This window comes from Vombatus ursinus, unplaced genomic scaffold, assembly GCF_900497805.2.
Source record: "Vombatus ursinus unplaced genomic scaffold, bare-nosed wombat genome assembly UNPS02009573.1, whole genome shotgun sequence".
In the NCBI taxonomy this organism is placed as follows: domain Eukaryota; kingdom Metazoa; phylum Chordata; class Mammalia; order Diprotodontia; family Vombatidae; genus Vombatus; species Vombatus ursinus.
In genome coordinates this window covers 25,792,224-25,817,071 of record NW_020949351.1, presented here as the reverse complement: position 1 = coordinate 25,817,071, position 24,848 = coordinate 25,792,224, and the positions used below count along the sequence as shown (strand labels likewise).

At 37.2% G+C, this 24,848-nt stretch overlaps 1 protein-coding gene across 5 annotated transcripts in view; it reads right to left on the bottom strand.

Moving 5' to 3' along the window:
- ATP9B (ATPase phospholipid transporting 9B (putative)) overlaps positions 1-24,848 on the bottom strand; it is a 450,228-nt gene that overhangs the window by 27,982 nt on the left and 397,398 nt on the right. For 4 of the 5 annotated variants that reach the window (XM_027852394.1, XM_027852395.1, XM_027852396.1 and 1 more), the window contains exons 18-25: positions 20,109-20,192; positions 19,174-19,344; positions 14,262-14,360; positions 11,262-11,351; positions 7,176-7,320; positions 6,779-6,843; positions 5,781-5,936; positions 5,487-5,551 (exon numbers count right to left, since the gene is read on the bottom strand). In XM_027852394.1, coding sequence (XP_027708195.1) covers positions 5,487-5,551; positions 5,781-5,936; positions 6,779-6,843; positions 7,176-7,320; positions 11,262-11,351; positions 14,262-14,360; positions 19,174-19,344; positions 20,109-20,192 — 875 coding nt within the window. The remainder of the gene's footprint in view (positions 1-5,486; positions 5,552-5,780; positions 5,937-6,778; positions 6,844-7,175; positions 7,321-11,261; positions 11,352-14,261; positions 14,361-19,173; positions 19,345-20,108; positions 20,193-24,848) is intronic. The other variant, XM_027852398.1, reaches the window with a different exon arrangement.

Genomic DNA, 24,848 nt, shown 5'->3' with positions numbered 1-24,848 from the left:
GTCTGGGAGAGGAAAACCCTCAGAGTTTCTGGCCAAAACAGAAACAATTGCTATTTACATTCACTCTGAGCCAATCAGGGCCCAAATGATGAGCTGGGACCTATCACTGGCCAATCAATGAGAGCCAGAGTGATTTGGGTTTAAGGTATGGTCCTTAAGAAAGAAATCTAGCCCGTAAACCCCAAGATATCTGACCAGGATTCAGCAACCAAAATTTACATTCCACTGGACAGAACACTTATAGGTAAAGGTGTGATACCCTATGTAGACCAAGGGAAGGAAGGAAGGAAGGAAGGAAGGAAGGAAGGAAGGAAGGAAGGAAGGAAGGAAGGAAGGAAAGAAGACATTAATAACTGCTTATAGACTCCTACCTATCTTCTAGCCTGGAAAAAGGAACAGTAATTCCCAAAGTAAGTTGACAGAGGGGATGTCAAAGTTTCCTATACCGGATACTAATGTTTTGACTGTGGCTTGGCCACTTGGACTCACAATGTTGCTCAGGGTGGCCACTATCCTCTCTCTGTTTCCTAGTGATTATCTTTCATTTATTCCCATCTCTCCTCTGGAGACAGGAGGTCCAATGATTGCTATTGATTTTGCAGATCCAGCATTATAACTTATTCATTTTCCTAGTAACTTCTCTTGGATTGACAAAGTAATAACAACAGCATCAAAAGCAACAACTCTAGCAGGTGCTTGGTCTAAGGCCTTCCTTTTTCTAAATCATTGCTGAAAATGCTATGTGGAGTTGAAAAAAAAGCTTTACTGAAAGTGATAACATGATAAATTTTCAAAAAATGCAGCAAGGTCCCAATTACTGAAAATCACGAATGCTATAAAGTGGTCACATATATTTGAATTTATACTACTCAAAGTTATAATTGTGTAAACTATTGGTATTTGCCTCCAGCTCAATGGAAATACATAGTGAAAATTTGAACATATGCTACCATTTCATAAGATTAATCCATACTATTCTGAACCTAGCTAATATACTTTCTTTTTGTTTCTATGAATTATGTTATGGAAGGTTAATAAAATGGTCTGGTATAATCTTATTTCACCAAATCTCTTGGTTGCTTGCTATTTTTTCTCTAGGTGACTATAAGTTGCTTAATGATTTATTCCAGTACCTTCCCATACAATGAAGATAAACTTGTTGGCCTATATTTAGATTTTCCTCTCTTTCCCTCATCATTCTATCTTTCCCCAACATTTAAAAACTTCTGTCCCCTTTAGTTTTCCCAATCTTATCCATTTACATTAGTGCTATTTTTTTGTATTCATAGGCTGATGTTTTAAAAATCACTGGCAAAGATGACTTAAAGATACTTTTAAAAAGACAGCTGATTTATCATTTATCATTATATCCCTAAATAGGGATAATATTGCCTTATAAAATTTTGAAGAATTAAGGAGTGGTAAATTTATTTAAAGCAAATTTTAATACTTCTTGAGTCACAAACTGCAGAGAAGTATCATATATTAGATTATTATAATAAAAGCACTTTTTAAACCTATATAAATGTGTTATTAGCGTTATTAGAGAGAATAGGTTCTTACACTCAATCATAACTTCACTATCTTAAGTAATAATGATTTCTAAATTAAGGAAAAGTTCATCCTCTCAAATATGCAAAAGGGGACTGGGAATGATTATATTGTATATTGAGGTCCTTGGAAGAAAGGCATTACAGAAACTCAAGGTATAATTAGTACTATTATGTAAAATCAGTGCTATTTTAAAAAATCTGTAATGTAATAATTATTACAGAGTTTTAAACAATGGCAAAGAACAAAAAAAGTTAAAATAGCAGAAAACTTGTTCCTTCTTGTAATTTAAAAGATTTTTGCCCTTGGTTTTAAAATACTATTTGTTCCTAGAAACAGGAGGGTACTAAAGGGACTACAAAACTTATATTAACTTGGAAAAATTCTACTGAAATATTTAACCAATATATGCTACCATCTATGTATCATTTCTCCCTATTTTTTCATTACATTCAAGGTTTGAGATGAGGTCTGGGTAAATTCATGAAAACAGAAGTTGAAATGAATAGGCCTCATGCCCCCACAGCAGAAATGGGAAAAGAGGGAAGACAAAAAAAAAAAAAAAAAAAGAGAATTGCTGGAATTTGGGGTGACGAGTGCTGTACAATTCACACAGGTCACAGAATACATGACCTAGAACAAACAAATATATGTATACAGCACATAGTCTACCAAAGGTAAAGAAGGTTGGTAATATAAGAAATAAGCAGGAGTCTAATAGTAATTTGAAGAAGTCATGTAGGGGCACTGAGATTCTGGGGATAATACTGAGTAGATCAACAAATGAATCAAGGCCAGATTTTATAAAATGAGCAAGGACAGGGACTATCACCAATAAATGTATAGAGACTTTCAAGTATTTCCCTGTGAAGATCATATAGTAAGAGAAATAAATATTCAATATTCACCTAATTTGGAGTGTTCATATCCATAATTCCCATTTGTGGCAAGGTTTGAAGAAATTGTGAGGATCAGTGAAAATGTCTAGTTCTCCATCTTGTTGGTCAAGTGACCAAGATGCCACACCAACTATGTCTTACTACTGGATCTGATGATCTTTTCTCAGTTCCTCTGTTGAACTTGATGCTGATGACAACTCTCTCCCTCCTCCTGGATACTCTGTACTTAGTGGGTTGTTGTTGTTATGGTTGTTTTTTAATGATGCTCTTCAGGTTTTCCTCCTGCCTTTCTGACCACTTCTCCAATTTCTATTGCTGACTCATCATCTCTGTCCACATACCTAATTGTGCTTGTTTCCCAAGATTCTGCTCTAAGCCCATTTCTCATCTCTCACGAGCTCCCACAATTTTAACTATTATCTCTGTGCGGATCACACATACACAGGTACACAGTACGTATACATACATATGTACATACAAATATATGGGTATACACATACACACACATCCAGCATTAGTCTCTAGGAACTATGTTATTCTTTGAACTCATATTCCTAGTGCCTAGCACTTTGCCTGGAACAAAGAGGTGATTCATATCACTTACTTATATCAAATGCTTGCTGACTGATTGATTTATGAAGGACACTGATAAGCTGGAGAATTTCCAAAGAAGGTCACCTAGGAAGGTGAAGGGCCTTGAGTTCATTCATATGAGTATTAGAGTTGGAAATTTTAAGCTTGGAGAAAAGAAGGCACAGAGGGAGACATGACAGTAGTCTTCAACTATCTATAAGGCTGCCACAGTGAAGAGAGATGAGCCTTGTTCTCTTTGGCCCCCAGAGTCAGGGGGTCAGCCAACAAGCATGTATCAAGCAATAACTATGTGCCAGGAACTATGCAAAAAAGAACGAGGCACAATGAGTAGAAGTTACAGCAAGGAAGATGTGGGCTCAGAAGAAGAAAAACTTCTTTACAATTAAGAGCTATCCAAAAGTGAAATCTGCTGCCTCAGAAAGTAACGTCTTCTTTTTATGTCTTTTATTCAAAAGTTGGATGACTAATGATTTGGGGTACCAAAGAGGCAATTCCTGTGCAGGTAGATGGTCTACAACGTTCTTTCCAACTTTATAATTTTGATATAGAAGAAGACATGGTAGTTAAAGTTGTTGCAGTCAAAAGGGAAAGCCAAAGAATACTATTAGCAACTAGTATGGACTCTTACGAATGCTAACTAGTGGCACAGAAGTAATTAATACCCCCCACAACAATAATGTGAAAGCAACCCTATGAAACAGCATAGCTACTCATTTAGAATGCCTGTTTAGAGGCATCATGTACAGTGGAAAGACAGCTGGAGTTATATAGTCAGAGTTCCTGGGTTTAAATTTGGCCTTTGCCACTTAATGTCTACGTGACCTTGGGCAAGTCAACCTTTCTGGATCTCAGTTTTCTCTCCTGCAAAGTGAGAGAGCTGGACCAGATGACCTTTAAGGTCCCTTACAACTCTAAATCTATGTTCCTAAGAAATAGCAACAAGAAATAGAATAGTGTAAAATATTAAAATGTTTTTGTTTTGTTAATACTAATAACTACTGAAATTATAATCACTTCTTCTGTTTTATTCGAATTACATAGCCCAAACTATGCACTATTTCTTATTTGAGTCTCAACTTCAGCATCCTTGTAAGTTCTTTTTTAAATTGGAGGTGAAAAAAGGAAAGTAGGAATGAAACTCAGACTGGCATTTAGAGAACAGTCTAGTATTAATAATTTAAAAGAACTTCCATGCCATTATATCTTGTTGGGAATGTAGCTTAAGTGTATGTTTCCCATGATGAGTCTCTAGCTCATTTATTTTACTTGATATGCTTTAAGAAACGAATTCACCTAATAAATGGATTCATTAATTAAATTACAAATGAGGATTCATTTGAAAGAGTGAAAACATAAGCTATAAAATTTTCAATGTTGCAAAAGAATCTACAGTGAAAAGTATTTAAAGTCAGACTGTGCAATGATATCAGATTTCAAATGCCAATTTCAACCTTTTAACCCTTCACATCTAATCTTTTTACCTCTAAAAGAAGTTAACACTGAACTAGTATCTGCCCAGTCTTCACTAGCATTTTGGGATGTATGTAGGTCTATAATCCTATTTTGCCAAACAACTGGTGTAGAGATTAATGGTGAGAGCTCAAAAAGAGAAATCTGTGTTTATTCCATGGCTGACTTCAACAGTAATGCTGTTAATTCCCTGATATAATTTCAATGAATAAGGAAAATGGAATCAGCCTCACCTAAAAAAATTAAATTTCTGCTCTGTAAATAAAGTGGGACTACACAAGATGAGTTTGTTCTCATAATTTATTCTTATGTTTATCATATTTTGTAATGCAGTATTTCAAAAGTTCTTAGAATAGATACCTAGAGAACTATGATGTATGCTCAGTAAAAGACAAAAAGAAGGCACATGTGATGTATGTTTTGTCTCATTTGTTATGTCTCACCCAATTTTAAAGAAATATCTCAAATCTTTATTTTCTTTGTTTCTGTGTTGATATCTTATCACCTCAACCCAATCATGAGTAAACAATACTCTAACCAGCAGAGTAGCATGCTTTGCTAAGGGTCATGCAGCTGTAAGACCTGTCTTTCTTTAACTTACTATTGATGACAATGTCTTCATTGGCCCCACCCCTTTGGCTCTTCCCCTTTTCATTATGCCACAGGACCCTTTTTAAAAATCTCAGCTCCGTCACGATTCCTGACACAAATTATGGCTTCCCCATGAAAACAGAAAATCTAATGAGAAAATTTAACAGTGCACTGGCAAGAAGAACAAATGTACAGGTGTCATCTTGAAGTTCACTCAAGCAAAATATTAGTTTTTCACATTGGTATTATTCATTCGGAACATTAACCATTCTGAAAACGTATGAGGAATTAATCAGAAACAACACTATATTTTCCCCCCAAAAAACAAAGTTCTCCCATAAAAGATATTGCTAAGTACTGTAAATACTGGATTTAACTTACCCTACCATTAGGAATCCCTGGTACAAAGGAACAGATGCAAAATAGAAGACTGAAGAAAACACAGCCTTAAAGAGAGAACACAATAAATAATAAAAAGAAAACAACAACTGAGTTTTCAGTAATTCATTATTCTTCATGCAGGCTTCTCAGAGTGCCTTATTATTAAAATCTAATTAAAATCTAATAAAATAAAATAAAATGGAACAATCAAGTACTCTACAGTAACACTGGTAATCCATTTTAAATGCCATAACCCTCTGTGGGTATACCAAAAAGAAAAAAAGATTTAAATACCTGCATAGTGGAAATAATAAGGCCCCTGTGCATGACAAATTGACCAAGTGCTGCTGATCTTTTGTAGCTGTTTCGGCCATGTACCATTAGCAATCTGCCAATGTGTTTAAACTGTGTGATAGAAAAATCTGCTGCCAGAGAAGCTTGCTTTCCCTCCTTAAACAAAGACAAAAGAAAGTCCTTTTAAGATGCCATATAACTTAGAAATATTACATTTCAAAAAACACTTTTACAACTCATACATAAAAATTTCACTGTTTTGAAATATATTTTCAATATACAAATATGTACTTCATATATGTATGGTTAAAGATAGAGAGTAGCTTATAAATCATGTAGTGCAGTTCTCTCATTTAACAGATGACAACACTCAGTGACATATTTCTTGAATATGTGTGTGTGTGTATGTATACAGGTGCTTTATGAATAGTTTGGATATACATACATAGCCAATATATTTGGATAGCCTAAGAATATTTAATGTTAGTTCATGTTAAAAGGAACCTCTCTTATGTATATCTTAAAAGTTTAGTTACAGAAATCTCTAAATATTAAAGATTTCCAGTAATCTAAGGAAACATAAGGGCTTATATATGATTACTTTTCCAAAGTTCTAAATTTGTACTTTTTGTAGGAGATGTGGGAAAAAAACCAAGAATAAAACCTATGCTAGCATAGAGAGATATAATACCAGTAATTAAAAAACAAAACAAAACAACCCCCCCAACTATTAAAACATTACGCATTTTTCAAAAGAAAGAAAACTCCATAAGGAGAAAAAAGACATCAAGGCATACAGTTCTAGAGTTTTGAGTGGCTTCTGTCACATATATTTGCTACATAAGTCTTATTACTGTTGTGCTCTTTTGTATTCACTCCCCCCACAGAGAAATGAATATTTGTTGGACAGTGTGACGGTTTATGGGAAGTTTGAATTTGGGTTGTCAAATCAAGTTTATTAAAGACACCAAAGTGAAGATATAAACATAAGAAAATACCTTTCCTTCAATTCCAATTCCACAGTCAGCTGCTTGGATCATGCTGACATCATTTCCTCCATCACCTAAGAAAAAATAAAAACCATAATTTTCAGCTCCCTTCCCTTACTATTCAGTAATGCAAATGCTTAATTTCCAGAAGCAGATGAACTAATCTAAATTTGGAGACTAAACCCAATTTTACTCATGGCTCTTAAGACACCTCTTTATCTAAAAACATTATACTTCTAAAAGTAAGCAGCTTATAAAATGTGGGGAAATAACATCAAAAAGGTTTTTAGATGGGACTTTGCATTTCATTATAAATGATACTCACTATTGCCACCTACTGACCTATTATTGGTTTTGTTTTTGTTCAAATAAGGCTATAGGCATAGACAACGTGGAAGTGACTTACCTATTGCACATGTACGTTTGCCTGTGTGCTGTTGCAATAATTTAACAATATGTGCTTTCTGTGTAGGTGAACAGCGACAGCAGACTACTGCAGGGCATTGACATGCCAGCTCTACAAGTTCATGCTCATAGTATTTTAAACAAACCTAGAAAACAAAGTATTTTTTCACTACATTGTTTTTCTAGAACAACTTTAATAACACAGAGATCTATTTAACTTGATATAACAAAGTAATGGAAGAATATCATTATCCTTTTTCACATGTGAGGCTTATCTGCATTCTTCAGGTAACTATCTTATAAAAATGATTGGATATAGATGTTTTAACTAAGATGAAATACAGAATGAAGATAATATAACTGAGTCTTTATTAATCCCCCCAAATATTTATACCATAACCTGTGATATATAAACCCACTGAGCCCAAATGTAATTTTTAAAAAATCTGCATATAAAAATGCTACATTGTCAAAAAGTTGGGCCTGGATAGTTTAGTTCTTCAAGATCTAGTTAGAAACATAAAAGTATCTAGAACAAGAAAAAAAATGGGGGGAAAAACAAACAAAAGTAACACCCCTCCAATTCCATAATAAATACCAAATACATGTGATAATCACCATTATATATTGATATCTACCACTGTGAATGAATATAAATTTAACAGATGAGGGGAACCTGGTCTCTTACCTCTCCTCCCACCCGACCTCAGCCATGGTCACAAGATATAATCACAAATGATATTACCTCATGTGTTAACGAGATATTAACACCCTGCTACCCCCTTATGAAGTGTAAACAACTTTGTCTGACTGAACTGAAAAGGGCAGGGTAATTGTTTGGGTTGAAAACTGGCTAGCACCTGGAAGCATTAAAAACTTTGCCTGACAACGGTAAAGGCAGTTCGAGAATACATGGCAGTCTACTGCAAAGGGGAGGAGGGGATTTCTCTCCTTCCTGTCCCACCACATACTGTAACATTTAATAGCAAAGCACTCACTTTGCTGGAGACTCCCAAGCCAACAGTTGGAGAGTCAGCTGGAAAGAGTCCAAGCCAAAAGTTAGCAGAGCAGAGGCACAAACGCTTTCCAGACAGAGAAGGAGACAAAGAGGAAATCACTCCTGATTCCGAATAGGAGCTCTTATAGCAAAGAAAGGGCTGGCTATGGACTCAAGAGAGAGCTAGCCTTGGTAATACGGAATAGGACTACAAACAGAAGCATAACCTGGAAGCTCAGCTTTGGAACCTACCCAACAGAGACTGCACCAAAAGAACTCCATAAGGAGAAAAAAGACATCAAGGCATACAGTTCTAGAGTTTTGAGTGGCTTTTGTCACATATATTTGCTACATAAGTCTTATTACTGTTGTGCTCTTTTGTATTCACTCCCCCCACAGAGAAATGAATATTTGTTGGAGAGTGTGACGGTTTATGGGAAGGAACGTTTTGTAGTTACTCATCTTACTATGTCTTTACCAAGTAAGTATGTCTTTATCAAGAGCTCGCTGTATCTGCTGCCTGAATGCTCACTAGAAGTACACTGACTGGGGCATCTGAGCTCTGCTTTTAAGACTTGATATCCTTAGAATGTGAGGCAGTTACTGTCCTCTAGGAAACTCTACCATCTCAAATTTGGGATGTCGCCCAAAAAGAGTGCTAAAATTTTTGGTTATTAATGAAACATGCAGTTTATTAACTTGATTTACATGTAATAATACATACACAAATAATTAAAGGCATATATTTAGCCTTGCAAATTAGAAAGCGGTCTACTGTATAGATGAGGTTGGATACTAAGGATGTCATTATAGGACTAAGGGTGACCACCCTACCTCACAGAAGGGTTATACATATATTAAGTCTTGGGTAGTATGACCAGGACTGAAAATAAAGAGTATGGATTGTGATACACTGGGGTGGCAGGACGTAGGTTGGGTAGGAGAAGTTAGTAGAAAAGCTGTGGAAATTTTCCTATTCAGTAAGTATGCTGCTAGGCAGTTTTCAAGAAGAAAATATATATATATATGTATCTGTGTGTGTGTGTGTGTGTGTGTGTGTGTATGTGTGTACACTTACAAGAAAGATATAGGTTTTATTTTAACAACTGCACTACTTAGGTGCATTAAAGTTCTCCTTTGGTGATTTCTTATGGGGTAGAGGTGACCCTGGACTATTGAAGACCATGGTCAGAAGAATGTGAGTTCTGGCAAGCCCTAACAAAAAGATTTAAGTTCTCAAGTTTGAAAATCTTTAAGTACTCTATACTGTTTTTTAACTCAAAACTATGAGTAATAATGCAAATTTGTTTGTCTGAAAAAAAGCACTGGAGGAGTAAGCTGGACAGCCAGAGCTCCATTAGGGAAATGGATTGTATCCAAAGGCCAGGGTAGTTAAGTGCAAAAAGGTTTATTACTTGTCAGGCTACTAGGTTGCAACCTATGTCATCAGTTCATGGTATAGAACAGCTCAAATCATGGATCCATGAGATATTGCTTGACTGTAGGTTATTTTTGCTAACTGCTCTCCTCAGCCCCCAATCTCCAAACATGAGAATATTTAAATGTATTCTCCTTTGAATGCAGGGGAAGAATATTATTTCAAGGGTTGTACATAGGGAAGAGAACTCAGGGCATTCTGTTATCCTTATACACTGTGAAAGAACTCTGGGTAATGATATGACAGCTGATATATGTTAAGCAAAGGGCACACAGACGTAGAGCTTCAAATAAATTAGGTCAGATTAAAAAAAAAAAGGCTTCAGGTAACTGAAAGTAAAATTGAAAATGACCTAGAGTGCTGCACTACATAACTCTTTAGGCTACTAAATACTCACTGTAATCAGATACATGCTATTAATAGGAATAGGGACTGTAATTTCATGGGCATAGGGAATTCCTCCTACTTGTTCAAGTCAGCACTTTTATAAGGATGGCCGTTCCCGAGTCAATCAATCCTATCAAACTCCTTCACTTAAGTAATTGACCAGATGCTACTCCCTAGTACTTTCTCACATGCAAATGAATCAGAGGTGTGAACAAGGCCTGAACATCTTCATTCAATCAAAGTATCTCAATCATGTGTTATCAGAAGTCTGTTTGGACTGTTGAGAGACTACCAGATTGTGGCTTATCTAAAACCAAGAATCAAGGATTTGTACCTTAGTGGTACTGTGGCAAGCCAGTTGCCTGCCCATCTGGGAGGGGGAAGAGAAGCGAGCACCTCCACCTCAGCCCTGGTCTCCTCCTCTGATCTCCTTCCCCCACTCCCCCAAATCCCCTCCCCTCAACTTTGAGGAGAGGAGGAGACCTTTGTGAAATTTAGGTCTGAGGGTTTGGTTTTTTCCTTAGCTCTGTGGAGTCACTTGAATATCTGGACAGTGGCTTCAGGAGTGAAGGATGGAGGGGGCACAGTGGGCACAAAGAAAAAAGCAGATTCAAGGTTCGACAAGGAGCCAAGCAGAGAAGCGACACTATACTTAAGGAGAACTTAGTGTGTATATCATGAAGGGGAAAAAGGTATCTCTAGCAGGCAGGATCTGTGAGTTACCTCTTTTGCTGTGTGTGCTCTCAGCCTGAGTCCATCTTTCTCTGGACTCCGCATGTATTCCTTGGAGAGTATGCCATAGCCTTTTGGGAGTTGTTTCATATGGACTTTACCATCAAAGAACACATTAATTTCTCAAAGCTAACAAAGTCAGGCTAACAAATTGGTATCAACCAAATATCAAGGCAAGGCATATGGGGCTAATGAGCTACTGCATCTGAGAACCACTCCTAGCCCCTGAGGGATTATAACCTGCTGGCCAGTGTGAGGGGGCTGGCAGAGTTGCTGCAGAGCCTATGCTGTAGCTTGTTTGTCGCTCAGAGGCTTAGAGTGTTGCTGAGAATATTGAGAAGTTAAATGATATGTGTCACAGGTGGAACCTGAAGCCATCATCTACTATACTTGGTTGCTTTTCTCTGATATTAATAAGTTTCTGAAAATTTTAAATACTAGTTAAAATGGGCTACTGGATTTATTTGAATCCAAAAAAAAAAATCTTCAGTTAAGAAAGAAGTGGTTACTAGCTTACTTTAGCTCCACCTTACCTCTAAAGAGTCTCCAGCTATGACTAGGGCACAGTCATGTTTTCTTCTAAAGGCATTCAGCTCCAAGTGAGCTTCCCCCCGATTAGTTACCTTAATTTGAGAGAGAAAGAGAGGGGGAGGGGGGAGGGAGGGAGAGAGAGGGAGAGAGGGAGAGAGAGAGACAAAATTAATGGTACAGTCTATAGTACAATTATAACAAAATACTTAAAATATTATTCAAAAGGACAATGAGCAATACAAATATTAATGTGTTACTACAGAATAGCTATTTTAGAAACTATAAGCCTGTATTTAAGCATACTGACTTGTTGAGCATTTTTCTTATACTTCTTTCTGCAGGGAATAAATATTGACTTATTTAATACTGATTATTTTCTGATTTGTAGCTAGTCACTGATTTGTAGTGAGCCCACACTGTACAATAAAAGGATCAGTACATAACTCAGAGATGAAAGTAAATTAAAATTTGCACTCTAGAAATTTCAAAGCTCCATTGAGATGAAATGATTCAGAATTGTATTAAACACTCTTCATGTACTATTACCTAGTATTTTGCCATGGTACCCCCTTAAGAGAGACAGGGAAGGGAAAGAGAAGGGCATAAGCATTTATAAAGTACCTGGCTGTGCTAAGTGCTATACAATTAATATCTCATTTGATCCTCACAACTCAAGGAGGAAGGTGTTATTATTATACTCATTTTACAGGTGAGGAAACTGAGGCATACAGAGGTCAAGTGACTTGCCTAGGGGTCACAGAGTTAGTAAGTGTTGAGGTCAGATTTGAACTTAGGTCTTGCTGACTCCAAGCCCAGCACTCTATTCACTGTGCTATCTCAATGCCTCTAATAGGAACTGGATCTGCGATTTTACTTGAACACAGAACTCCTGGGTGAGGAAATTCCCCATTGCTGATGTAGGTTAGCATTTTCTCTGCAACTTATCATCTTACAGAGTTGCCTAGCAGCGTGCCTTTCTGGAAGAGCTGAAGGGGTCTCAAATGGAAAAGGTTTAATAAGCCCTGGTCTAGAGCACTTAAGGGTTAGGTGACTTGCCCATGGTTATGCAAATTCTGCACATCAGAATAAGGTTTGAACCCAAGACTTCTTGGCTCTGAGGCCAGCACTCTCCATAGCATGCTGCTTTCAAGATAAGATAAGAATAATGACTATTTGAACTATATGCTTTTTCTTCCAGTGAAGCCCTACTTGGATGCCTCTTTACTGTGTAGAGATGTGCTGGTATCTCAAAGGACAAGGCAATAGAGCAATAATTGTGGATGAGCCTACTAAGCTGGAAAGCTGCAACTCTGAAGTCAATGATGGCCTACAAGTGTCTGATCTCTAAGGCTGAGAGGCCTGGCTAAATGCTACAAGGGAGTGCACTGCTGCTGGTTATAGCAAGTCATGATGTTCCATTATGATGTGGAGGGACTTTGATGTGCATTGGTGCTGGAAGTACCCACTCTAATGAAAACACAGATCTTTCTACATTTTATATTACACAGAGTACTTCATATGAACAAAGAGCTTAGAAAGACAACATATTGTAACAGAAAAAAATATGGTACTGGGGAGACCTAGCTAGCTGGGTCATTCTGGGCAAAAAATGTAATATATTTGAAACTTTAGTTTCTTTACCTTTAAAATGGAAACAATAATAATAATTATAATGATAATGGTAACAATAATACTAGCACTGTAGTACCAGATAGGGCTATTGGAAAGAAAGTTTATAAGATTTAAAGCACTATAGAAATGTGAGTTACTATTATAAGAGCATTGATATTATTGCTCAAAATAACTATGTGAATTAGGGTGGTATAGATTTTATAAATTAGGAAAAATTAGTCATAGAAGGCTATTGACATAAGGTCATACAACCAAGTAATCAAAAGAACCTGAATTAAAACTCAGATATTTTCATTCTAAAGTTTGTGCCCAGAGTCCATGATGATTCTCTTTCTTCATTCCATAGAAATAGAAGATTTTTCTATTAAACTATTTTTTCATTTCAGTCTTGGGCTTAGCTTCATTTAAAAAAAACAAAGGACATAGTATTGTCTGTATTTAATTAAATACTTCAAATATTTAGGTTATAATCTTGAATTTTATCAGTCTTTTGAATGTAAAAGCATTGTAGAATATTTTAGTTAACTACTATTAATTAAGGTTTTTCCCTTACAGGTCAGAATAAACACTATGGGTGACACATGAATGACAATTATGAAATCCTAGCAAATTTTAACCTTCATGTTCTCCAAAGTAAATATTCTAGCTCAGACATCCCCATATTTCTGAAAATATCAATGAAAAAAGACGAAATCAAAACAGGTCTAGAAAACAATTTGTGGTGCTATAACACTGAAAAGTCAACAAAAATTGATCTCAAGTTTTATCAGAGGCATTAATAATTTAATTGCAAATAGTAGTCTGCAGGGCCTAATTTGCTATTCTGATGCTTCACAACAAACTACATTTACATGTAAATTATATTCAAATAATTATTTCTGTAGGTGCAAGTGGTTCATTTAGAACAGACACAGACATATAATGTCTGTTCACCCACCATCAATCAAGACCCAAGAAATCTTTATTTTTTGTTTGAATTAAATTTAGTTATAACTAATAATACAGTATACACATAAATTCAGTTTGTCTCTACTAATTTTGTTTAAGAGACAATTAAGAAAAATACATTTGATTTGAAAATGGTAGATTAAAAGCATTCCTACTTTGATTTGGGGCACTGTTTTGAAAAAGCAGCTTTTGTAGTATTATTGAATATACGCAGTTAACAGAAAATCTACCCTGAATCAATATAGATACTTCTAAAGATTTTTATAAATTAAGTAGTGACAAAAAGATTGTGGTTAATGGATATTCTTCTCTAATTAGAAATGTAACAATAAGCAAATTACTATTTATGTATTTTACAGAACAACATGACAATTTCAACTGAGATAAAAGATCTAATTCAAATTATTTTGAAATGTACTTACAGGTCTGAAAATATGAATATCTTGGGTTCTAGATACCAAGTGAGAGCTTTTGGCAATGCAGGTAGCTGTCTCCAATTTGTCTCCTGTTAGCATCCATATCTAGAAAACAATTTAAACAGATGAATTTAAAAAAATTTAAACCCATTTCCTTCTTTGCCAGCCAAGTTTAAGAGGGGTGGTAGAGGAAGAAAAATGTTTTTGCCATACTAATTAAAATATGGAAGTAGGTGGGTTTAACTTGTCAGTAAATATAAACAATAGCTTACAAGTTCACAAAGTGCTTTACATACATTTGATTCTTCACAATGGATTCTAATGTGAGAAGAAACATTTTTTTTTAGGGATTTAAAAAAAAGACCTACCTCTACAGCTATGCAAACAAAATACAGTAATCACAGACTCAAAGAATTTTAAAGCTGGAATTTTAGAGATTATTTAAACCATTTTTACAAAGGGGCAAAACTGAGGCCTCACAGCAACCTGCCCCAAAATCAATAATACAGAGACTGTTCACAATATCTAAAACTAACAAATACCTGGAGAGTTTGTATGAAATACTGGAAGATTTTGAAAATATGCTGATAACTGAATAAATTTTTCATTATTCGGTCAAAATGACTGGCTAGAAATATTATACTGGTAAACAGTCTCTGTATACTCTAGAAATAACTATTACTAATATCTGAAACCATGATCCTTTCATTCATTCTCCTATTTTGCACATATCTATCTGCACGAGAAACTAGTAAAGTTGAATATAACTTGCATTTTGACATGCTCACTTCAATACTTCAAGGGTCTATAATTTCACAGGTGTCACTGGTCCCTCTGCTGATACAGATCACTAAGAGTGGTTGTAGTCAAAAAATTCATCACTCTGCAGCATACCTGGTGAAGACCATCTCTGAACTCAGAAAGAATGTACTTCAAATACCAGACATGCAATCTATTACCACGGCCATATAATATATTCTTATAAAAAAAATTTTTACCTTCATCACTTCCACTGTCTCTCGCTAACTTCCTATCTCTTTTTATGTGGAAAGAGGCATTGATCAGGCTCCTTTCCTCACTGCTTACAAATATATCCAGATCTTCTCTTTAAAAAACTTTCACTTACTTCTTCTATCATTCCTGCAAATTATTATCCTGTATCTTTCCTCTATAACAGCCAGACTCCTGATTGTAATCATCAACAACAACAACGACAAAAAACCCAACCCAGCCAAACAAAACAAAACAAAAAACAGTCTTATCTTCACTGACTGCACTTTCTCACCTCTAACTCAATTGTTAAATCCTTGTAATTTGGCTTCCAACCTCATCAACTCAATTGAATTGCTTGCTCTGAGATTACCAATGATCTCTCAATCGCTAAAGCGGATGATCCTTCTTGACCTGTCTGCAGCATTTGACATTGCTGACCACCCTCTTACTCCTAGACATTTTCTCCTCTTCTCGGGTTTTTGGGATACTGTTCTCTCTTGGTTCTCCTCCTACTTGTCTGACCATTCCTCCATAGTTTCTTTTGCCAGATCATTATCTTGTTTCCACTTCCTATGCATAGGCTTACTACATAACCAACTCTCTCAATCTCTCTTTCCCTCACTCCTTTATTCCCTTCCTCCTCTGTGATCTCATCAGCTTCTTTGATTTGACTATCACCTCTATATAGCCAACTCCAGAGCGATATATTCAGTCATATGTTTCCTGCACTCCAATCCCACATCACCACACATTAGAGATATTCCACTGGCTATACTATAGATATTTTAAACTCAACATGTGCAAAACAAAAGTCATTATTTCTTGACCAACCCCTCCCTCCCAAAACTAACTCTTCTTCCTAGCTTTCCTGGTTTAGACTTTCCTAGTTGAAGGTGCCATCATCCTTCAAGTTAAAAAGATTTACCCTTTCTTCTCCCCATCCCTCACATTTTCATCCATTCTACTCATATGATATAGCTTATGTCCATCCTCTTCTCTCCACTCAACCCTAGTTCAGGCCCTCATTGCCTCTCCCCTGAAATACATAGCCTGCTTTTAGTTTCTCTTCTTTCCAAACCATCCTCCATCCAACTTCCAACTGTTTATTTCTAAATCACAGGTCTGTCCATGTTACTCTCCTGCTCGGGCAAGTTTGGTTGCCTATTGGCTCTAGGATAAAACACAAACTCCTCTGCTTGGCTTGACCTTCACCATCTCTCTCTAGCCTCGCTTTCCAGACCTATTTTATACTACTCGCCTTCACTGAAGACTACATTTCAGTCAAACTGGCTCCTGTGCTGTTCCCCACCCTTAAGTCACTTCATTTTCCACATTTGCGCCTCTGTCCAGGTTGCTCTACAATCCTAGGCTGCGTGCTTCCTCCCCACCAATCTTTCACAGAAGTCCCAGGTACCTTGAAACTTTAGCTCAAGTGTCACTTATGATAAGAAGTCTTCTCCTCTCCCCACCTCCTATGTATAGTTCCCTTCCTTCCAAAAATTACTTTGTATAAATTTGTATTTAATTTTCTTTGTACATGTTTTTTCCTTCCATACTTTAAGACTCAAAGGCCACTTTCTACACAACACTTTTCCTGAGCTCCCAGATCCTAGCACCCACCTTCTCAAAAGTACTGTGTATTTATTCTGTGCATATTCTCTATATAGGTACTCATTTGCTTCCCCCCCATAGACTGTAGACTCATTCATGGCAGGGACTGTGTCCTTTTTTCTCTTTGTATTCTTAGCACCTAGAACAGCTCCTGGCATATAGCAGGCACTTAATAAATGCTTGTCAATTAATTGATTCCAGTAACCATACTCTGCCCTCATTCCTCTTCTAAAGATATTTCTAGCTACTAAACTTTTATAGTAATCACAATATGTACATAATTCATATTAGTGGTAATTAATAGTGGATGTGATTTTTCTATTTCCTAGAAATGCCTTTTTTTTTTTTTTTAAAGCACTTATTGTTCCTTAGCTTTTACTGTGTTGTTCTATTTTCCTCCTTCGGGCGTGGACAAATACCACATAACTAAGTAGCACCACACTTAGCATCTGGCAGAGTGCTGTGCACAGGTAAGCACTCAATCAATTAATGTTGATTTGAACAACTCAACTCTTCTCCATTCTTTGAGGCCGAGTGGGCCAAGGCTAAGTCTTCTACTTGTGCCCTAATCACCTACACTCCTGTGTCCTCTGGGAGCTTATGTATGTGATCATTTCTTTCCTCCCTCATTTTCAGTCTCTGTCTTTCTGCTGGCTCCTTTCCATTATACTGAGAAACTGGCCAATTGTGCCCCAGACTAAAAAAAAATCTTCACTTGATCAAACAATTAACCAACCAAGCATTTATTAAGCACCTACATAAGCCAGGAACTCTGCTCAGGATACAAAAACACAAATAAAACAGTTCTAGCCAGAAACTTATAGTTTATGGGATGAGACAACATGTAGATAAATATCACTAGAATAAACTAGTCTGGGGAAGGAGAAGGGGAAAAGCATCAGCCAACAGGAAGGGCCAATAAAGGTTTTTCATAAAAGATGGTACTTAAGCTGAGCCCTGAAGAAAGCAAGTGATTCTAAGAGGTGGGAGTGAGGAGGACAGAATGCAAAGGATAGAAGGTGGAGTGATGTAGGGGAAGGAATGCAAAAAGCAAGTTTACCTGAACTATAAAGTGTAGGCAGGGGAGTACTTTATAATGAGATTGGAAAGACTGGGGTCAGGTTGTGAAGGGCCTTGAATGCCAAACAGAAGTTTCTATTTTATCCTGGGGCAATGTGAATGACTGCAGTACAATGAGTTGGGCAGTAAGATGGTTAGACCTGTGCTTAAGGAAAATCACACTGGCAACATGACTAAGGACTAGACTAAGTTGGTAGCTATGTGAGTAGTGAGAAGGGTGAAAAGATGGGAGATGTCATGAGGGGAGAAATGACAAGATTTGGTGAGCAGGTATAGGGGGTAAGGGAGAGTGAAGAGAAAAAAATGACAACAAAGACGTGAACCACGGAGACTAGAAGCATAGTGGTGTACTCAACAGAAATAGGGACACTTAGTAGAGGGGTGAGTTTTTTGGGAAAGATAATGAATTCTGTTTTATACTTGTTGATTTTGAGATGTTTTCTGAAACACCCAGGTTGAAATATCCAACAGTTGCTGAGGTGGGACTGGAGTTCAGGAGAGACTGGGGCCCAGATCTATGGATTTCTAAGTCATGGACATAGAGATGATAAGCTCATTAGAGCTGATGAAGTTACCAAGAGACAGAGGGTGTGTGTATTGTAAAGTGCTTAACACAGTGCCTGGCACATAGTGGACACCTGATACTTATTCTCTTCTCCCTTCCCTTCCCTTCCCTCCCCACAGGGGAGGCTAGAATCTTGGGGAACATCTTCAGTTAGGGGTGCAACATGGATAATAAGCCTGCAAAGGGAACTTAAAAGGAATGGCCTCACCATCCATTCAGGGTACTGATCTAGATCTCTCCTAGAAATAGTTTCTTTTTCTGACTGCTTCTAATTTGCCATTACCCACTTACTTTTTGGTGCCTGATAATATGGATTCCTATTGCTTATAACTGCTCTCTTCAAGGTGAACAAAAATCTCCTGACTGTCATGTCCAGCAACCTTTTCTCAGTCTGTTGCTTCTGTGTGTGACCTGGGAGAGGTCCCTTAGCCTCTCAGGATCTCTGATTTCCATTTCCTCATCTGTAAAGTAAGGGACTCTAGCTCTAGTCAATGATCTCGAGATCTCTAGGATTTGTTTCAGCTCTGAACACTTATGATCCTGAGATCTCTGCTTCTCAGCATCGATATCCTTCTTCAAGACTGAGCTCTTTCACTGTATTCATCTATTCTTCAACAGACTTTTAAAAACTCTATACAGGTCTCACAAGAGCAGAGAAGACTTCAGCACCTTGATCCCCGCATTCCTGAGCATTTCCAGCGCTGGTCGGACATCAGCCTGGAGCTGGTCTTCCACCCCAGTGAGGCACAGTAATTCCATCTCTCTCTCCACGCTCTCTACAACAGCAGCCACCTTGAGTGTCCTGTCATGGATACTTAACTTAGCTTGGCTGTATCGATTCTGGGGGTAGGAACAGAGATTGTTACTCTTTGCAGTTCATATACTGAATCTGTCACAGGTTACTGACACGAAGATTCATGATATTTATCAAAAACTGAAAATGACTGATTATGTATAGCAGTGGCTCATCATTAGTACAAACTGTTTGGCACAATTATGGATGTGACTAATATGGCAACCACAAGTGAGCTGCAAGCTCAATGCCCTCTAAGGAGGCTACAAACCCCAAGTTAAGAATGTTTTATTGGGCTCCACCTTTCAGAAGCACTGACTCCTGCTAGATTGGGAATGGAAAGTTGTAAGAGGTGAGAGATAAAAGAACTGGACCATTTCACACAACACTGACAATAACTCATGTTCCTAGGGATAATTCTTTAAGGCAAATATGATTTGGGCCTGATTACACATGTAGGGAAAGAGTTCAGAGGACTTTCAGTCTATGTATCTCAAACTGGAAAAATAGAAATCTCAAATGGTGGGAATATAAAATTTTATCAAAAAATCAGATGCCTGAGCTTTTAGGATATAATCTCCAATTCATCTTGCATGAACACTCTGTAATGGGATAAATCACCTGTTTCTTATGTTTTGAGTTATAGGATTAGATGCTTACAATAGCATGTGAGCGAAGATACTTAACTCTCAAGTCTTTTGCAGTTTTAAGGGAAAGTAATAAGCTCTTGCCTCATATAGCTTTCTGATTTTAATAAAGCATGTAAATAATGCAATGATACTAGGAAGAGTGATTATTATAAATCACGTACCTCAAAATCTTGATACTGTTCTTCTGTTAATGATTTTTTGGCAACGACGAGAGTACGCAATCCTTCGCGTGCCATATTACCACACTGGGAAAAAAAAAAAGGGAGTTTTGTAACCCCAGTGATTTGTGAGCCAGAAAAAAATCCTATTTACACTAAAAGCTATACTAGTTACATTTGCGTGTGTGTGTGTGTGTGTGTGTGTGTGTGTGTAGATAGATAGATATAGATATATTGAGGCTCTTAATTATCACCATTTCCTTCTTATTCATCCATTCACTCAACAACAAAAAATAGCATAAAGCACTGTAATAAGAACTAGGGTGTAAAGATAAAATGATGGCCAAAACGTGAGTCCTAGACTCTAAGAGCTTGCAATATAATGGGGGAGACAACATACAAATATATACAGAGCAAGCTATGCGTGGAATAAATAGGTAATAATTAACAGAGAGAAGGCACTGGAATTAAGAAGTGTTAGAGAAGGCTTCTGGCAAAATAAGGGATTTTAGTTGGACTTAAAGGAAACCAGAGAGGTCATTAGTCAGAGGGGAGGAGAAAGAGTATTCCAGGCACAGGGGACAGCCAGGGAGAATGCCTGGAGGAGGAGATAGAATGTTTTGTTTATGGAACAGCCAGAAGGCTAGTATCACTGGATGGAGGAGTATGTGGCTGGAAGGTGAGGCATAAGAACACTGGAAAGTAGGTTAGGGTTATGAAGGGTTTTGAATACCAAACAGAACATTTTGCATTTGCTCCTGGAGGCAAAAATGAGCCACTTGAGTTTGCTGAGTAGAGGATAACATGAACAGACCCGGCTTTAAGAAAATAACTTCAGTGGCTGAATGAAGGATGGACTGGAGTAGGGAGTGAATTGAGGCAGGCAAACCCACCAGCCCACTACTACAATAGTCCAGGCTTGAGGGAATGAACTTCCATTCCATTGAGCTATGCTGATTTATTGATAATTCACTCTAAATTCCCTTGTGACTGTTATGATTCAAGATTATATTAATATATACTTTTTAAAAAACCAGTGATCCTCTGAGTATTATATTTGTACTCCTGATATATTTAAAAAAAAAAACAGAGGGAAAATATGTAGTCTGTTTGGGAGAGCCTTTATGCACATAACTGAACAAGAATTACACTAGATAATGAGAACTAGATGAGAATCCTAGTGTATTTGTGATCTGCACTGGTGGAGGATATAGCCATATTTATGAAATCATGGATCTTTTAAAATGTAAAAAAAAAAAAAGTAAAAAATAATTCTCAAATTTCTTGTTAAAGGGTGACTGGTGAACATGTAGAAAAAAAAGTGGTGGGCACAAGGAGTTAGCCTAGCAGAGCTTTGTTAAGAACAGGTCATGTACACTAACTTTATTTCTAACTTCCCCCCTCCCTCCACCTCTCTTTTGGTGTGGGGGGGGCTATAATTATTAGAGTGGGAGATGAGAGGGATGCTGAAGACATAATTTACCTATATTTTAGTAAAGCATTTGATAAAACTTTTCATACTATTCTTATAGAAAAGATGGTGAGAAGTGGACTAGATTATAGTGCAATGAGATGGATTAGGAACCGAATATCTCAAATGGATGGTTTGATGTTAAGGAAATTTCCAGTAGAATACATCAGAAATCTGCTTGGTCCTGTGCTATTTAACATTTTTATTAATGATCTGTAGAAGGGCAGAGATGGCATGCTCATCTAATTTGCAGATGACTAGATAACTTAACACTGAAAAGTGATGGCTGACACACTGGGTGTCTAAGTTGAGCTAAAAATAATCCTGAACTCTGGGTCAAGTCTAATATGATGAAATTCAAAAGGCAGAAAGTCAGTCTTACAGCTGTTTTTAAAAAACCTCAGCTTCACAAGTACAAGATGGGACACATATGGGCAGATAACAGGTCATCTGAAAAAGATGGAAGGGGGTTTACTGGACATCATATTTAGTATGAGTCCATAGTGTTAAAAAGCAATTAAAGATACTGATCACAGAATAACAGATCTGGATTTGGAAGAGAACTTAGAGGTTACTGTCCAACTTACTTATTTTAAACATTAGGACTAACATGATATTAGGTTATATTAAGAGAAGTATCTAAAATGAGGAAAATGCTGGTCTTGTCACTAAGATGTGATCTGCCCTGGTCAGAACAACTGTGTTCAGTTCTGGGTAGGACATTTAAAGAAGGACATTGATGAAATGGAGTGTCCAGAGGACAGTGATCAAGATGGTGAAGTCCCTTGAGATCTTATGTTAAAAGGATTGATTTAAGAAACTGGGAATGTATACATAGGAAAAGAGAAGACTTGGTAGGGGAGTGGGAGAGGGTTGTCTTCTAGTATTTTAAGAGCTGTCATATGAAAGAGGGAATAGTTTTGTTCTGCTTGGTCCCAGAGGGAAGCATTAAGGCAATGGGTGGAATAAATAAAATAAATAAATGAGTGATGAATGAAAAAAAATTAAGCATTTACTACGTGCTAAACACTGTGCTAACTGTTAAAAGCTACAAAAACAAAAGCAAGGCAATCCTCATCCTCAGGGGGCTTACATTCTTATAGGGGGAGATAGCAAATAAAGGATAGTTGTAGCCAGGAAAGGGTGTATTGGTTTGAGAAGCTACAATGATGGTGAGTTGATACATTGGAGAGTTAACTGACACACCCTTTCTAGTAGCAATGGCAGGATTGATTTGATTATGGTTTCTAGAGAAAGAAGTGGAAAGTGCATGTGAGCACGCCACGTATGACAGCAGATCAGATGGCAAAAAGATGGTAGAAATGGAATGTAAATCATGGCTAAGGAAGGTTAGATACATTAGCCCATGTGATTTTGCACTCACACACTCACCAGGGTGAGAGTTCCAAAGAAGAGTGGGCTAAACCTTCAGGACCCAGTATTTGAGAGTCTAACGGTAAAAAAAAAAAAAAAATATGGCTAAAGTGAAATGTGAGATATGGCTGGGACCAACTAGATATAATAGGGTTCCATGGGGTCAAGGGTATGTCTTTATTATCCTTTTATGCTCACACCACAGTGTTTGGTATATAGAAATATTTGAAAAAATGACTTATATAAAGACATAAAAAGTAACAACCACAGTAACAGGCAGCTTAGGAGAAGTGCCATAAGACTGTGTAAATTAGGAGGATTTTGCTATTCTTTTTCAGATAATAGTTTCTAGGATCCATGGCCAAAACAGTCTACTAGTTCCCAGGATTTCACATTGTAAACAATTTCTACTGCGACTGTGCCATGAGATATAAGGATGAGATAATGTAAAATTGTGAGGCTACTACTGGCAAATTGCCTTCTTTGTGTGCTTCTTTTTAAATCAAGAGAGCACTGGTCAGTGACTAGGGATTTGTGAATGTGTGTGCCTCAACTGGCCCCCACTGAGTCTGACGGGGGATTCAGGGGAATGCACAAGCTGGAATGCTGTGCCTGTCTTGACTGGCCCCCACTACGATGTAGGGGTTCTTGCCTTGTCCCTTCCCATCAACCCCTGCAAGCAAGGTAATTAGGGGATCCTGTAGGAGTTGATGTTCCCATTATCAGCAACCCCACTGAGAGAGAGAAGAATAGAATAATTTTTTTAACTCCTCCAAAGCTGTCTTCGTGTCTCCTGGATCAAGAGTGAACCTGCTAGAGGCTGGAGCCCAAAACCTTTGGTGGTAGCTCCTGCCTAATAATTGGCGTAGTTGGTGTCTCCTGTATCTCTTGTGCTATAGACTGATAGCAACAAAATATTCTGAAGTTCGAGTATACAAAATTAAAAAGATTTTGCACAAACAAGACCAATGTAGCTAAAATTAGAAAGGAAGCAGATAAGTAGGGAAAAGCTTTGTAGTAAATTTCTCTGATGAAAGTTTGATTGCTAAGATAATTAAGGAATGGATTCAAATTTATAAGAATAAGAGCCAGTCCCCAAGTGAAAAATGGTCAAAGATATGAAGAGGGAATTTTCAAAGGAAGAAATCAAAACTACCAAAAATCATATGAAAAATACTCCAGATCTCGATAATTATTAATGCTAATCAAAGAAACTTGGAGATTCCACTTCACACTCAGACTAGCAAAGCTAACAAAAAAGGAAAATGACAAATGTTGGAGGGACTGCAGGAAAGCAGGCACATTACTATAGTGTTGGTAGAACTGTGAATTCTTCTAGCTTTTCTGGAAAGTAAGTTGGAACTACGCTCCCAAAGTAACTAAACTGTGCAGATCTTTTGACCCAGTGATGCTACAACTAAGCAGATAACCAAAGATTTTAAAAAGAAGAAAAGCATTCCTATATACACAAATATTTATAGCAGCTCTTTTTGTAGTGGCAAAAAACTGGAAACTAAGGGGATGTCCATCAACTGGGGGAATGGTTGAACAAATTATGGATATGAATGTAATGGGATACTGTTGTGTCATAAGAAACGACGAAAGGAATGGTTTCAGAGAAACCTCTGAAGACTATTATGAAGTCATGCATAGGGAAGTGAGTGAGAAGAACCAGGAGAACAATTTATGCAATAATAACACTGTAAAGATAAACAAACAACTTTGAAAGACTTTAGATAGAAGTCTTAAGTCATCAATGTAATAACCAACTACAATTCTAGAGGACTGATGATGAAGTATGCTACCCATTTCCCGACAAAGCAAAGAGGTGATGAACTCAGAGCACTAAATCACACACACACACACACACACACACACACACACACACACACACACAC